At 41.5% G+C, this 15,038-nt stretch overlaps 1 protein-coding gene across 2 annotated transcripts in view; it reads left to right on the forward strand.

The window, feature by feature from the left end:
• abat (4-aminobutyrate aminotransferase) overlaps nt 1–12,261 on the forward strand; it is a 50,251-nt gene extending 37,990 nt beyond the window's left edge. For both annotated transcript variants that reach the window (XM_031730477.2, XM_039611132.1), the window contains 5 exons: nt 961–1,098; nt 2,248–2,415; nt 8,577–8,723; nt 9,473–9,584; nt 9,912–12,261. In XM_031730477.2, the coding sequence (XP_031586337.2) occupies nt 961–1,098; nt 2,248–2,415; nt 8,577–8,723; nt 9,473–9,584; nt 9,912–10,033 (687 nt within the window). In that variant the 3' untranslated portion in view covers nt 10,034–12,261. The remainder of the gene's footprint in view (nt 1–960; nt 1,099–2,247; nt 2,416–8,576; nt 8,724–9,472; nt 9,585–9,911) is intronic.
• Nucleotides 12,262–15,038: the final 2,777 nt, after the last annotated feature.

Consider the following 15,038-nt stretch of genomic DNA (forward strand, 5'->3'; position numbering starts at 1 on the left):
ACTGCTGGAGAATGAAGGAATTGATACCAGTGAATGCCCCCCATGCTATGTTTCAGTCGATTCGACATCACCAGGTTGCATCTCAGACTTGCCCAAATCCAAATCTGGAAGAAGATCCTCCAGGACACCATGCATCATCTCATTGGGGGCCATAAAAATACAGAGTATCATATTGATACTGCAATAACACATTAGCTAGTCCATGTAATGATCAATTCTGAGGATGATTTTTATTTTAGATGTGATGATATCTCATGTGTTTTCAATTTGTTCTTTTCATTTTTTAAGTTTTTGAGGTTGTATTTTTGAAGTTTATGTAATTTTAATTTTTTCATGACATTACATGTATTGCAGTTTACATTAGAGTAAAACTGAAAATAAAATTGATCATATTATATTGGCACCTGTCAAAATATGGGGTATATTGAGCAGTAAGTGGACATAGTAACAAAAAAGTAGAAAGAAGACTGCCTTTTGGGTATGCAGTGGTTAGTACCTACTCCAAATGGTCCAACAAAAGGCAACTGGTCAACCGGTGCTAGGGCCATACAGTATTTGTCGCATGCTCAATGATGTGGGTAGAAAGCATTGTTCATTCCCACATAATAAAACAGTGTAAGCTCCTGCATATGGCTCTACATAGAAGCACACTGCTCTGGGTTTCAGTGAAGACACTGTACACTGTATGCTGAAAAAACTAGTATGATCAACCAATTCCCAACTTTAGGCATGATACCAGATATCACAGGACAAATTCAAAAGTCTTATGTCTGTTGTTTTAATGGTAAAAGATCCTGTACTGACAAAATGAGATACATATACTATATTATATTATATATACATATTATATTACGCAAATGCTTTAATGTTATGAATGACTGGTTTAAGTTATTTGTTACTATGTTACAAAAAAGTGCCATGTTGTGTGTGTGATGTTGGAACTCTTGTGTGCAACTCAAGGTGGAAGATTTGATTGTGAAGTGGAGACAAAAGGGAAAACCTGTGGCGGGGATTGTAATTGAACCGATTCAGGCCGAAGGCGGCGATAACCACGCCTCGCCAGACTTCTTCCGAAGACTGCGCAATATTGCACGCAAGGTAAGACACCAGCTTTAAAGGCAGACTAGTTTGTATGTGTCTTTAAAAAAAAGTTTTGGGCTTTTTTTCTAGATCTACTGTGATGTAATGTTGCAAAAATATTTTTAAAGATATGTATAGATATGTCCATGGGAATCATACAGGGGGGCAGGAATTGAAAATGTTCTCATTTGATCATTTTTGTCAGGAGCAACAAATAGCAACAAATATGTAAACAGTTTCTTTGATAATGTTGTGGAAAGGCCCACATGTATTTGTCGCATGAGAAACTGGGACTGTTGTGGAGGCCTGAACCAATAAGCTGAATTTAATATTCTGATCAATATTAATTTGATATATTTATACATGGCTACTGGGAAGAGGAGATGATACAATTAAAAATGCAACGTTGGTGTTGTATAATAACAACACCAACGTTTGATCCCATTTTAACTAACATTCCCAAAAACAATTGTGAATATATGGTGATCATCACCGAGGGAGGATCTGTATCTGGATTTGTTCAACTTCATTACCCAGAGTTTTTTTCTTATTTTGGAGTTTAGTTCATACATTGGTTCCAGTCAAATCGACAGCAATAGCTGCAGTATCTGCCTTTCATTCTGTATCTGAAGACACTGGAATGTCCTTGCCTTTCTTTTCTGCTCTCAGGTCCTACACTGTAGCCTCTGTCATTGCAGTCAGCAAGTTGCAAAGTGCGACAAACTGTGTGACTGAGTGCTCATGCCCTTATGAAATTATCTATTTTACTTATAATGCCAACAACATGGTTAATTTTCAGCACTGACCAACACAACACGTCCTTGTGCACAATACAATGCAAAAATAACAATTTAGGTTCAGGGTTTATTTTAGTCACTTTATCTTGGATCTGCTTTAAAAGTCCAATATTTTTCCTTGTTGAGTCAGCATGTCCTATTTCAGCCTGTCCAAGCATGCAGTTACCTCTGTGAATACATCATTCTCTGTCATCGTCCTTTTAATTGAACCCTTGTTAATCCACGTACAAAGAGTGGTATCTGAGCTGTGTCTCGGACATCACAGCTCTCATCCAGAACGAAGGAGAAAAAGTCAGAATTGTCTGCTTTGGAGTTCAGGGATTCAAAATTCTGGTGGAGATATACTGAGTATCTTTGCTTTCCCCCTCAGCATGGCTGTGCTTTTCATGTGGATGAGGTCCAGACTGGTGGCGGAGGCACAGGAAAGTTTTGGGCCCATGAGCACTGGGGTATGGACGACCCTGCTGACGTTGTCTCTTTCAGCAAGAAGCTTCTGAGTGGGGGTTACTACCACAAGGATGAATTACAGCCAGACAAGGTTTGACATTTTTATGTCTGTTTTTTCTACAATAAAATGTCATGTCAGACACCAAAGCAGGTGCACAATGAATATGCGAATGATCCCAGTTGGAGCCAGCTTAAAACAGTTCTTTGTTATACATCTAATATCTAAATATAGTGAGGGAGCTAGTGTATATAACCATTATATAATGCTTGGTTCGGAACAGCAATGGCTCTATATTGTCCCAGAAAAGAAAAGGGGTTAAAATTGTATATATTTGGACATTCATGAATGACACATACAGTGATACACAGCAGACGCCCACATAGCAAAATTAATATGGCCCGGATCTGGCCCACACAATGTGCTTACACATGGCCCACATACCGCAAAGAATGACGGCCCTCTGGTGGCCCACACATGGGCCAGCACAAGGCCAGTTGCAGACACACTGGTGGTCCTGTGCTGGCCCAGAACAGTTTCAGCTCTGGCCCCAGATGTCGGCCTAATGTGTACCTTAATCAAGCCATGAAATAACAACATGTGCCAGAACATGCAAAACAGTGCAAAAGTAACATGAAGAAACTCTGTTCAGACAGTGAATGGACTGATTCTTATATGCTTTTCTACTCTCCCGGATTACTGAAAGTGCTCTATACAACATGCCACATTCACCCAATCACACACTTTCTCTTAACTGAATGCTTCCTAACTACATTCATACACATTTACACCCTTGACATGCACACTGTAGGAGCCAGGGATCAAACCACTAACCTTCTGATCAGTAGGTGACCTGCTCTACCTCCTGAGCTACAGCCACCCGCTGGCAAGAACGAGTAAACCGTTACTAGGTTTTGGATAAAGTGTACACTCTCAAACCTGTCGAACCTGCATTTGAAACGTTGGCTACCATAGCAGTACAGTATTGCAACATGGCATTTGGGTCTTATAACTAAAATAGGAAAATAGGAACATAAATAGTGCCACCATTGCCAGACCTGGCCCACATCATACACTCTGCCAAGACACCAGTTAGTCAGAAGTGCCAGCTTGATGCCAGATCCGGGCTAGACCTGTTTTCTATGAGCCTGGGCCACATAAACGAAACCACAATCAAGCCAGATATGGCATGCCATCACATAGACAGTGCCATCTATGCCAGGCCTGGCCCATATCTGGATGACATACGTCTTATCATGCCAGAAGTCAGTCAGCAGTGCCAGCTTGATACCAGATCCAGGCCAGACCTGCTTGCTATGTGGGACAGTGTTGAAATCATGAATTATAATTTGCCTAAAGTGAAAATTCTCATGCAGTATTTAACGTATCCATCCTACTCATATGGATGTTGTGTTCTGTTGGACATAAACCCTGCGAGTTGTTCTACAATATTAAATGTCAGATCTTAATAACTCGCTGATTATGACAGTGAGCAAAGATAAAGAGCCATTATCTTTGCTCTTAGCCATTCTTCTCTGGGTTAACAGAAATTAGGGGGTCTTTTCTACATCAGTTAGTGGAGAAATAACGTATTTATTTTCTGTAAGTTCTATATTACATTAGTTCTACATGTGGAATAATGGGCTCAGGAGGAACAGCAGGTCATCTACTAATCCAAAGGTTGGTGGTTCGTTCCCCAGCTGCTCCCGTCTGTATGCCAAATACCCTTGGGCAGCGGTCCCCAACCCCCGGGCCTCGGACCGGTACCGGTCCGTGAGTCGTTTGGTACAGCAGTGGGGACAGAGCATCTCCTTGGTAGATCCCGCACTTGATGGTGACTTGTGCTATGGGCTTGGAGTTGGCCTCTAGTGTTGTGCGCCACATCCCCATTGAGTTCCTGATGAAGGCTCTTAGGGTCCTGTTGATATTGTACAATTCTAGGCATTCCAGTATCCAGCTGTGGGGCATTGAGTCATAGGCCTTCTTGTAATCAATCCAGGCTGTGCACAGGTTGGTCAGTCTGGTCTTGCAGTCTCGGCTGACTGTTCTGTCTACCAGTAGCTGGTGTTTTGCGCCTCTGGTATTCTTGCCAATTCTTGCCCGCTCATGTATTGACCCATGTGCCCGTTCATCTTAGCCGATATGATGCCTGACAGGAGCTTCCATGTAGTACTGAGGCAGGTTATTGGTCGGTAGTTGGATGGGACCGGTCCTTCTTGGGGTCCTTGGGGATCAGGACCGTCCGACCTTCAGTTAGCCATTCGGTGTCTCTCGTTAACTAGCAGCTGGTTCATTTGTGCTGCCAGGCGCTCGTGTGGAGTGCAGTCAGCTTCTTCAGCCAGTAGGCGTGAACCATGTCGGGCCCTGGTGCTGTCCAACTCTTCATACTGGAGACCCTTTCTTGGATATCTGCCACTGTGATGGTTACTGGACCCTGTTCAGGGAGGTTGCTGTGGTCTGCCCTCAGATCCACTAGCCACTGAGCATTGCCGTTATGGGTTGCGTCCTTCTCCCATATGCTCTTCCAGTATTGCTCCGTCTCCAGCCTTGGTGGTGCTGTTCTCTTATTGTTCCCTTGCCACTGAGAGTACACCTTTGCTCTCCTGCCTTCTATCTCTCTGGTGTACCTCCTCAAGCGGCTTGCCAAGGCTGTTCGATTCCTGCCTGGGGCGTCTGTATCCAGTAAGGGTCCTAAGGCTAGACCCCCTATGCTAAGTGAGCCTACCGCAGACATGAGCGAGACAGATAAATATGAAGGCATGCCGGCTCGGACGTCGCCCGGATCAACAAGGTCCGCATCAGGTGTTGAGGAACCAGGGCACCCTGACAACAAGTGGGCTACTGGAACAAGAAGGCATCAGTGGGCAAGAGACGAAAACAGGGCGTTGTTGGAATGCTACTACGCAAGTAACCCTGGCGGAAGGGGTTACATGAATAGGATGAGGGACCTATGGATTCTTCGATACCCAACATCCACAATGACGGCGAAACAACTAGTAGCTCAGTGTTCCAACATTCGAAAGAAGGGACTGCTGTCACAGCTAGAGATTGACGAGGTACAACATAAATGCTACGGCAAGGAGGAGTCAGGACGCCAGGTCAGGGGGGAGATATCATCACCCCCACCCGAGATTGACCTGAAAAATAGGATCATGGCCAAGCTTGAAACCTGGATCCCCCGTAGCCGGTTACCAAGATTACGTGAAGTACCCTCAGAAGGTCTGCTAGATGATGTTACTCTCAGTGGCAAGGGAACAATAAGAGAACAGCACCACCAAGGCTGGAGAGAAGGACATGTGGGAGAAGGACGCAACCCATAACGGCAATGCTCAGTGGCTAGTGTATCTGAGGGCAGACCATAGCGACCTCCCTGAACAGGGTCCAGTAACCATCACAGTGGCAGATATCCAAGAAAGGGTCTCCAGTATGAAGAGTTGGACAGCACCAGGGCCCGACATGGTTCACGCCTACTGGCTGAAGAAGCTGACTGCACTCCACGAGCGTCTGGCAGCACAAATGAACCAGCTGCTAGTTAATGAGAGACACCCGGAATGGCTAACCGAAGGTCGGACGGTCCTGATCCCCAAGGACCCCAAGAAGGGACCGGTCCCATCCAACTACTGACCAATTACCTGCCTCAGTACTACATGGAAGCTCCTGTCAGGCATCATATCGGCTAAGATGAACAGGCACATGGGTCAATACATGAGCGGGGCACAGAAAGGGATTGGCAAGAATATCAGAGGCGCAAAACACCAGTTACTGGTAGACAGAACAGTCAGCCGAAACTGCAAGACCAGACTGACCAACCTCTGCACTGCCTGGATTGATTACAAGAAGGCCTATGACTCAATGCCCCACAGCTGGATACTGGAATGCCTAGAATTGTACAAGATCAACAGGACCCTAAGAGCCTTCATCAGAAACTCAATGGGGATGTGGCGCACAACACTAGAGGCCAACTCCAAGGCCATAGCACAAGTCACCATCAAGTGCGGGATCTACCAAGGAGATGCTCTGTCCCCACTGCTGTTCTGCATAGGCCTGAAACCCTCAGTGAGATCATTAACAAGACTGGCTACGGATACCGACTACGGAACGGAGCGGTTGTCAGCCACCTCCTGTACATGGATGACATCAAGCTGTATGCCAAGAGTGAACGAGACATCGATTCACTGATCCACACTACCAGGCTATACAGCAATGACATTGGAATGTCGTTCGGACTGGAGAAGTGTAGTCAGATGGTAACAAAGAGAGAGAAGGTAGTCAGAACTGAGGGGATTGAACTACCAGAAGGCAACATTGCAGACATAGAGGACAGATACAAGTACCTGGGGATCCCGCAGGCGAATGGGAATCATGAAAAGGCCGCTAGAAAGGCTGCAACCACCAAATACCTGCAGAGGGTCAGGCAAGTCCTGAGGAGTCAGCTGAACGGTAAGAACAAGATCCGGGCCGTCAACACCTACGCCCTGCCCGTGATCAGGTACCCTGCTGGGGTAATAGGCTGGCCAAAGGAGGAGCTAGAAGCCACTGACATAAAGACAAGAAAGCTCCTTACCATGCATGGAGGGTTTCACCCCAAGTCCAGCACCCTGAGGCTGTACGCTAAGCGGAAGGAAGGGGCCGGGACTGGTGAGTGTCAGCACCACAGTCCAGGATGAGACAACGAACATCCAAGAATACATTGGGAAGATGGCCCCAACTGACCGAGTGCTCAGTGAATACCTCAGGCAGCAGAAACCCAAGAAAGAGGAGGAGACGAGGAACCATCATGGAAGGACAGGCCCCTGCACGGTATGTACCATCGGCAGATAGAGGAGGTGGCTGATATCCAGAAATCCTAACAGTGGCTGGACAAAGCTGGACTGAAAGACAGCACAGAGGCACTAATCATGGCAGCACAAGAACAAGCTCTGAGTACAAGATCCATAGAGGCTGGGGTCTATCACACCAGGCAAGACCCCAGGTGCAGGCTGTGTAAAGATGCCCCAGAGACAATCCAGCACATAACAGCAGGGTGCAAGATGCTAGCAGGCAAGGCATACATGGGAACGCCATAACCAAGTGGCCGGCATAGTGTACAGGAACATCTGTGCCGAGTATAACCTGGAAGTCCCAAGGTCAAATGGGAGATGCCCCCAAGGGTGGTGGAGAATGACCGAGCTAAGATCCTGTGGGACTTCCAGATACAGACGGACAAAATGGTGGTGGCTAACCAACCGGACATAGTGGTGGTAGACAAACAGAAGAAGACGGCCGTAGTGATCGATGTAGCGGTTCCGAATGACAGCAATATCAGGAAGAAGGAACACGAGAAGCTGGAGAAATAGGAAGGGCTCAGAGAAGAGCTCGAGAGGATGTGGAGGGTGAAGGTAACGGTGGTCCCCGTGGTAATCGGAGCACTAGGTGCGGTGACTCCCAAGCTAGGCGAGTGGCTCCAGCAGATCCCGGGAACAACATCGGACATCTCTGTCCAGAAGAGCGCAGTCCTGGGAACAGCTAAGATACTGCACAGCTAAGATACTGCGCAGGACCCTCAAGCTCCCAGGCCTCTGGTAGAGGACCCGAGCTTAAAGGATAAACCGCCCACAAGGGCGTGCTGGGTGTTTTTTTTATATATATATGTGTGTATATATCTATATATCTATACATCTATCTATATGTATATATATATATATATATATATATATATATCTGAAAATACAGTGTTTGTGTTCAAGGGGTCAATGAGGGGAAACTGTAGGCTCATCTGCCCTGAGGTACTGTTGCCTAGCGCCCTAATCTGACACATTTGTTATTTGCAGTGTGGTTTTTTCTATGTTTGTTTCAAATCTTCATTAAATCCTCAGTGATGTGATGTGTATGTATATGTATGTGTGTGTGTGTGTGTATATATATATATATATATATATATATATATATATATATATATATATATATATATATATATATATATATATATATATATAGATAGATAGATAGATAGATAGAGAGATATATATATATATATATATATATATATATATATATATATATATATAGAGAGAGAGATATTTTGCTATATGTATTAATAGGACTATGTAACCTGCCAATAGCCTGGCCTGGTGCATCACAGGGGTTCCTGCTCAGTGTGAGCTGAAACAGGAATCAGCCCCCTTCCCTACCCATTTTGATAAGTTTTAACTGTTCTTTTTATTTTAGGTTTTTACTACCCAGTATCCAGTGTTTTGTGATTGTGCTTTCCGCAGCCCTACCGCATCTTTAACACGTGGATGGGTGACCCGTCAAAGAACTTGTTCCTTTCTGAGGTTCTCAATGTGATTCGGAGAGAAAATCTTCTGGAGGAAGTGACCCGCTCTGGCAAAGCTTTGCTGAATGGCCTCTACGAGCTACAGGTACTGTTTTTTGTTTTTTTTTAATAACTTGATCCAAACTCGTGGCCCTTCATGTTTGAAAACCTGCCTTAACTAAAACTGCCCGTGGAGCAGAATTAAAACAAAATTCCTCCACACTGACTTGAAAAACCCAGTTAACATTTGATTGTCAGGGTAGCAGAACTAATTGTTAGGTTCATGGGGCTGTTACTTTCATATGGGTTTGGATAGATTTCTTTTAAAGCTTTTTTCTCTTAATAAATAAGCATTTAAAAACTGTATGGCAGGGCATGGCTTGCGATGCTGCACAGGTGAGGTGGACTCACCTACGCAGCATCTACAATCACACCTTGCTAGTTTCAAAATCTGTACCGGGTCCTGTATTTGTGGTTGTTGATGATTGTGTGTGCCTGCGAACTGGAAAGCTGCAGCCAATTGTGTACGGCAACCGAAGTAAAAAAGGATGCTGAAAAACATGGAAACGTGGTCCCGTCGTGCCTGTTACCTGCCACAAACTGTATTTTGTATTTACACAAAAATTTGTTTGATCTGAAACATGTAAGTGTGAGAGACAGAGGATGGAGGCAGTAGCATTTAAAAAAAAATTGCTAGTTTTTAAGTTTAAAGTTAGTACATCTCTTAAAAATTATTTGGTTGTTAATCATTGATCTGAATATTTTTGCTGATTTTTAAGCTTACTAACTGAGCGTAATGCTGCGTTTATGGCTTTGAATGGTTGTGATCATAAATTACGTGGGTTTTTTCCGCAGGCTCAGTACCCCAGCATATTGAGTCGAGCCCGAGGACAGGGGACCTTCTGTGCCATTGATGCCTTTGATGATGCCACACGTGATAGGATCCTGCTCAAGGCCAGAGACAAAGGTATAAAGCATATCAATATATGGTGTTTTTGTTTTTTAAGAGGGCTTCTTTGGTTCAGTTTTGCACTCATGCAGATCATGGAAGACAAGTCTATGATATTTGCAAAACTAGAGAATAATGAGGATAATCATTTTCTTCCTTTAGCCTAGCCAGAGTAAAGAAGTTTACAATGTTGTAATTTCTGTTAGCAGTAACCTTAACTTATCTTTAATATGGCTGAAACTAATCAGCTAAGTCATCAAAGGAATCACATTTGAAAGTGTTAGATATCTGTTTGATATCTCTGCAAAAAACAATTATTGTTGTTCCATTTTGTTTCGTTGGCAGGCGTCCTCCTCGGGGGCTGTGGGGATCGATCAATCAGATTCCGCCCAGCACTGGTTTTCAAGGAGTATCATGTGAACCTCTTCCTCAATATTTTTAATGATGTGTTGGCACAGCACAAATAGATCCTTTCCAAAATCTTTCCAAAACTACACAATCCTGAGTTAAATCAGAATGGGGAAAAAGTAACTCTGGATAGCCTAAGAAAAGAGAAGCACAATCTAAAAAAAATAAAATTCAACTGGCCCTGAGCTACAGCTAAAAGAAGGCCAGTTGTAGTAAATGCAAATTTTGTAGAATGTTCATGTTTCTGAAAAATAAATCTGTTAAAATAAGCCTAGAATCTTTTTTAATATAGATTCATTTCTGTTCATGTACATGTATTCAAGTCTGGTTGAAGTTACTTTTTCCTGGAAAACAACTACTTAAAGAAAACAGTAAAACAATTTGTCTTTGTACAGAAATGTTGGCCAGTCTGCACTGCAGATGATGAGACATCACACAGCTGTATTTTCCAAAATCTTGCCATTATAACTTAAACTGTAGTATGTCATTTCACATTCACATAAAGTGTTGGTTTTTAGGTCAAATTAAAGTACCCTCTAAAGCTAACGTTAGTTGTTTTTTGTGGCAATGTTCTGCTTAATTTTTGGAATCGGGAAACATGAAGTTTCCTTCACTCTTAATCTGGCCTAAATAACCTCTTCTTTTGAATATTACCAGGGAAAATCTCCCTAATATGTAAAACACTAAACCTTTTTACATTTATAAATTGAGATATATGAGATTCATAAGTACGACTGCACATGTGGTTGTTTTTCTGTAACAATTACTATAGCAATAAACACAATAAATGTCTTAACTCCTAAAGAACTTTAGTTGTTGACTCATAGTGTTGCATAAAGGTGCTTTTAGTGCTCAAATGCAAGCGTCACCTCACTGCATACATTCATCCTGGCAGCACCTATCCTGGATACAGAGTACAGTGTCAGTGCTGACTCTCGTATGAACACAATCATTCTAAACTGTCCGTTAAAACTGTCCATATTGTTATGACTATTGTGTTGCTCTTAATAGTAATAAACTTCAACTTGAAATGATGTAGCCAAGAAAATGTGACTCTTAAATAGACCATGAAAATGTCATAGATAATTTAGTGCCTGCATGTTATTTTGGTGTAACATTTTTTTTATGCCCTCTGCTCAAATGAGAGCCTTGGTAACACCATTTACTTTACTCTTAAAGAAAAAGAGCTTCATTGTGGCTGCCTGACATTTTGTGGAAATATGGTTACTTTTCATTTTCAAGGCTCACTTGTTTTTGATTTCATGTAATACTTTTTATTTGTGACAGTATACGTAAATAGTGCCAGTGTATTAAGCATATGAAATAGACTGTAGTCATTAAAAGAACTGATTTGAAAACCATTAAAATCATATATTTAATTAACTCTCCAGGATGTACTTTGCTTTACTCGGTGTCACCTGGGACAAGCTAGAGCCTGATGTCATCCTATTTGGGTTTTATGTACATTACACTTTGCATAAAACCATTTCTGAGTCTGACACATGTCACGAAGTACAAACAAGGTAATGTGCTCACTGTCAACCCGTACAATAACCCGTACAATCATTATGCTACTATCTACACTGTTCACACATAGAACAAAACAGACCCAAGTAAAAGTTTACTGTAGCTAGGTAAGCTTTTTTTTTTAAGGGGGAGTTGAACTTAACGCACAGGTCTATTACAGAGGGTGGTCAAAAGCACACATTAGTTTCTATGTAAAGCTGAAATAAATGACCAAATAACTTTAAAGCTGAAATTCTTTTGACATATTTGGCATTTTGATTTTTTAAAGTCTGCTTCTGTAGAACGTCCTCAGTAGTAGTGAATGTTCCATGCAGCTTTTAGGCAAGTGTTAGGAATGTGATTCATGTCTTTTCTAATTATGTCTTTATTGTTTACCTATTAGAGCGAAACACAAATAAACAATATTTCTTCTCCTTTTTTACATTTACGTTGCATAAATTTTACCCCTCTTAATGTAGTGAATTACAAAACAGTTCACAGGGTCAGTTCATCATCCTACACTTTATACTGAACATACATGAAGGTTGGGTTGTAGGGTGGCAGATGTCTCCTAATGTGATGGTGATTTAGACAATGGTGCCTGTCTTCTTGTTGTCAGTCATTATATGGAGGATCTGTAATAATCTTAAAAAAAAACATTTACACTAAATACTTGCACTTGTGATTTAATATTGATGGTCATTGATGTAATCATTATAGATTGTTGTCAATAAAACATTCTGTCCATGTACTGTGATTAATAAAGTTTTGAGAAACTTGAGTTTTTATTTCTGTTGAAAGGTTTTTAACCTAATAAATATCATACAACTGTAAATGGACTGATAGATTATGGTATTCAGCTAGGGGTCATTCGAATCTTTAAAAAAAACAACCAAAATGTGCCCCTCAGAATCAGCCTTTTTTTTTTCATTTTAAATGTGCAAAAACTTTTAAAAGGGAACTCAGCTTAAAATATGCCACCAGCTCCAAAAATAATAACAATATCGTGCAAACGTTCATTTATTTCAGTAATTCAACTTAAAAGGTGAAACTAATATAATTGTTATAGTTTTGATGGTTATAACTTACAGCTTATGAAAACCCCAAATTCAAAAGCTCAGAAAATTACATGAAATCAATAAAACAAGGATTTTAAATAGAGAAATGTCGGTATATAAGTAAGTATGAGTATAATCATGCATATGTTTGGACCCCTTTTGCATGAATCAGTGCGGCGTGGCATGGACGCTCTCAGCCCGTGGCACTGCTGACGTGTTATGTGAGCAGCCTTCAGCTCTTCTGCATTGTTCGGTCTCATGTCTCTCATCTCTCATTTGCTGGCAAATAAGCACAGTAATCCCATGGTCATTGAACCAGGTTTTGGTACTTCTGGCAGGTGGGCAGGTGCCAAGTCCTGCTGGGAAATGAAGTCAGCATCTCGTCTGCAGAAGGAGGCATGAAGTGCTCCAAAATGTCCTGGTAGATGGCTGCGTTTACTCTGGACATAATAAAGCATAGTGAATCAACACCAGCAGATAACATGACTTCCCAAATCAGCACAGACTGTGGAAACTTCACGCTGGACTTCAAGCATCTTGGATTGAGTACCTCTCCATTCTTTCTCCAGACTCTGGAATCTTGGTTTCCAAATGAGGTGCAAAATTTGCTCTCATCAGAAAAGAGGACTTTGGACCACTGAGCAACAGACCAGTTCTTTTTTACTTTAAGACATTTCTGACATTGTTTGACAAGAGGAATATGACATTTGAAGCCCATGTCCAGGATCCGTCTGTGTGTGGCTGCTCTTGATGCACTGATGTCCAACTTCTTTTGCAATTACCGTTTGAGGTTTCCTCCTTATGGAGGCTGTCAGTGATGGTTTTCTGCACAACTGTCATATCAGCTGGCAATGTCCTTTAATTACTAGATTTTGGAAAAATATTGCTATAGAGCTTCACTCCATCTTTCACCAGACGATCCCACTGAACCCTGTGCTGTTCTGATCCATAGAAGGGCTTTCTCTGTCTTCTGTACAGATGCTTTTGTTATGTAAACTTTTACATTTAGCGAGCAATGTGTACTGTTTCAATGGATTCAGAGACAGCCCCCCACTGTTACACAATGGTACAGAGAAACGTTCAAGGTGCTGCCAATGGAGCGCCTTAGTGCCATTATAAAGGGCAATTGTGATGCATTCTGTAGGATATGGCGGCCTTTGCTTGATCACCTACCTCGTGACCTTGCTGTGCTATTACATAAAGGGGGATCACATTTTGTTTTTAAACACAATAATTAATGTCTGTATTCCCTTTTTTTTCTTTTTTCTTTCCCTGGACTTCAAATGTGAAACACTGTACATATTTTGACCCAGACATGTACATCTGTAACTCATGTACCTGTATTTGTCTTTTCTTCTCTTTTTCTTATTTGTATTTGGCTGTGCTGATTTGTTGCTGTTTGTATTGTTCCAAAAAAAATCAATAAATCACTGTTTAAAAACAAAACAAAAAAACAAACAAAATAACCCTGTCATATCAGCAGTCTTCCCCATGATTGTGATTCCTACTGAACCAGACTAAGAGACCATTTAAAGGTTCGGGAACCATTTGCACCATTTGCAGGTGTTTAGGTTAATTAGCTGATTAGAGTGTGACACTTTGAGCCTAAAATATTGAGCCTTTACACAATATTCAAATTTTCTGACCTTTTGAATTTGGGGTTTTCATAAGCTGCAAATCATGACCCTCAAAATTATAACAAATAAAGACTTGAAATATCTCGCTTTGCATGTAATGCATCTATATGATATATTAGTTTCACCTTTTAAGTTGAATTACTGAAATAAATTATTTTTTGCACGATATTCTAATTTTTTGAGTTTCAGCTGTACCAGCCTAAGTTTGTCTAACATGATCGTTTTCTTTTTTGTTTGTTTGTTTTTATTTTCTTTTTCTTTTCCAACTGTCAGAAGTAAACTCTGCAGTTAGAGAACATCCTCTTTACCTGCTTCTTATTCTTTATAAACCCAACATTATGTTTCCCAGTGGTCTGATATTGTTTGTAAGAGAATGCTATTGTTCCAAGTTAGTAGATTTTATAATGAATTCATTGGGGTGTCTAACTGCAAGGTAAAAGTGAGAGAAATGTGTTAAATACATGAACATGTATTATGTGCATTATAATAACAAGTGTGTTTAAAAACATTTCTGATAACACGTGATACACAGTAATATGTGTTTCAATATGCTTTGTCAAAACGTTTTAAGCCTAATGTTGAATGCACAGAGGGTGTCTATCTCCCAAATTCAAACTGGGGGCTGGTTACATAGAGGAGAGGACTGAAAGACGAAGGCTCTGCCTCCCATTCTACTTTTAAATACTCCAGGAAAACCAGCAGTCTGTGCTCTATTAGGATAATATGATAGTATGACGTCTTTAAGATAAGATGGTGCCTGATTATTCAAGACCTTATATGTGTGGAGAAGGATTTTAAATGCGATTCTATATTTAATGGGGCCAACGAAGAAAAGCCAGTATGGGAGAAATCTGCTCTCTCTT

The sequence above is a fragment of the Oreochromis aureus genome, linkage group 4, assembly GCF_013358895.1.
Source record: "Oreochromis aureus strain Israel breed Guangdong linkage group 4, ZZ_aureus, whole genome shotgun sequence".
NCBI classification, from domain to species: domain Eukaryota; kingdom Metazoa; phylum Chordata; class Actinopteri; order Cichliformes; family Cichlidae; genus Oreochromis; species Oreochromis aureus.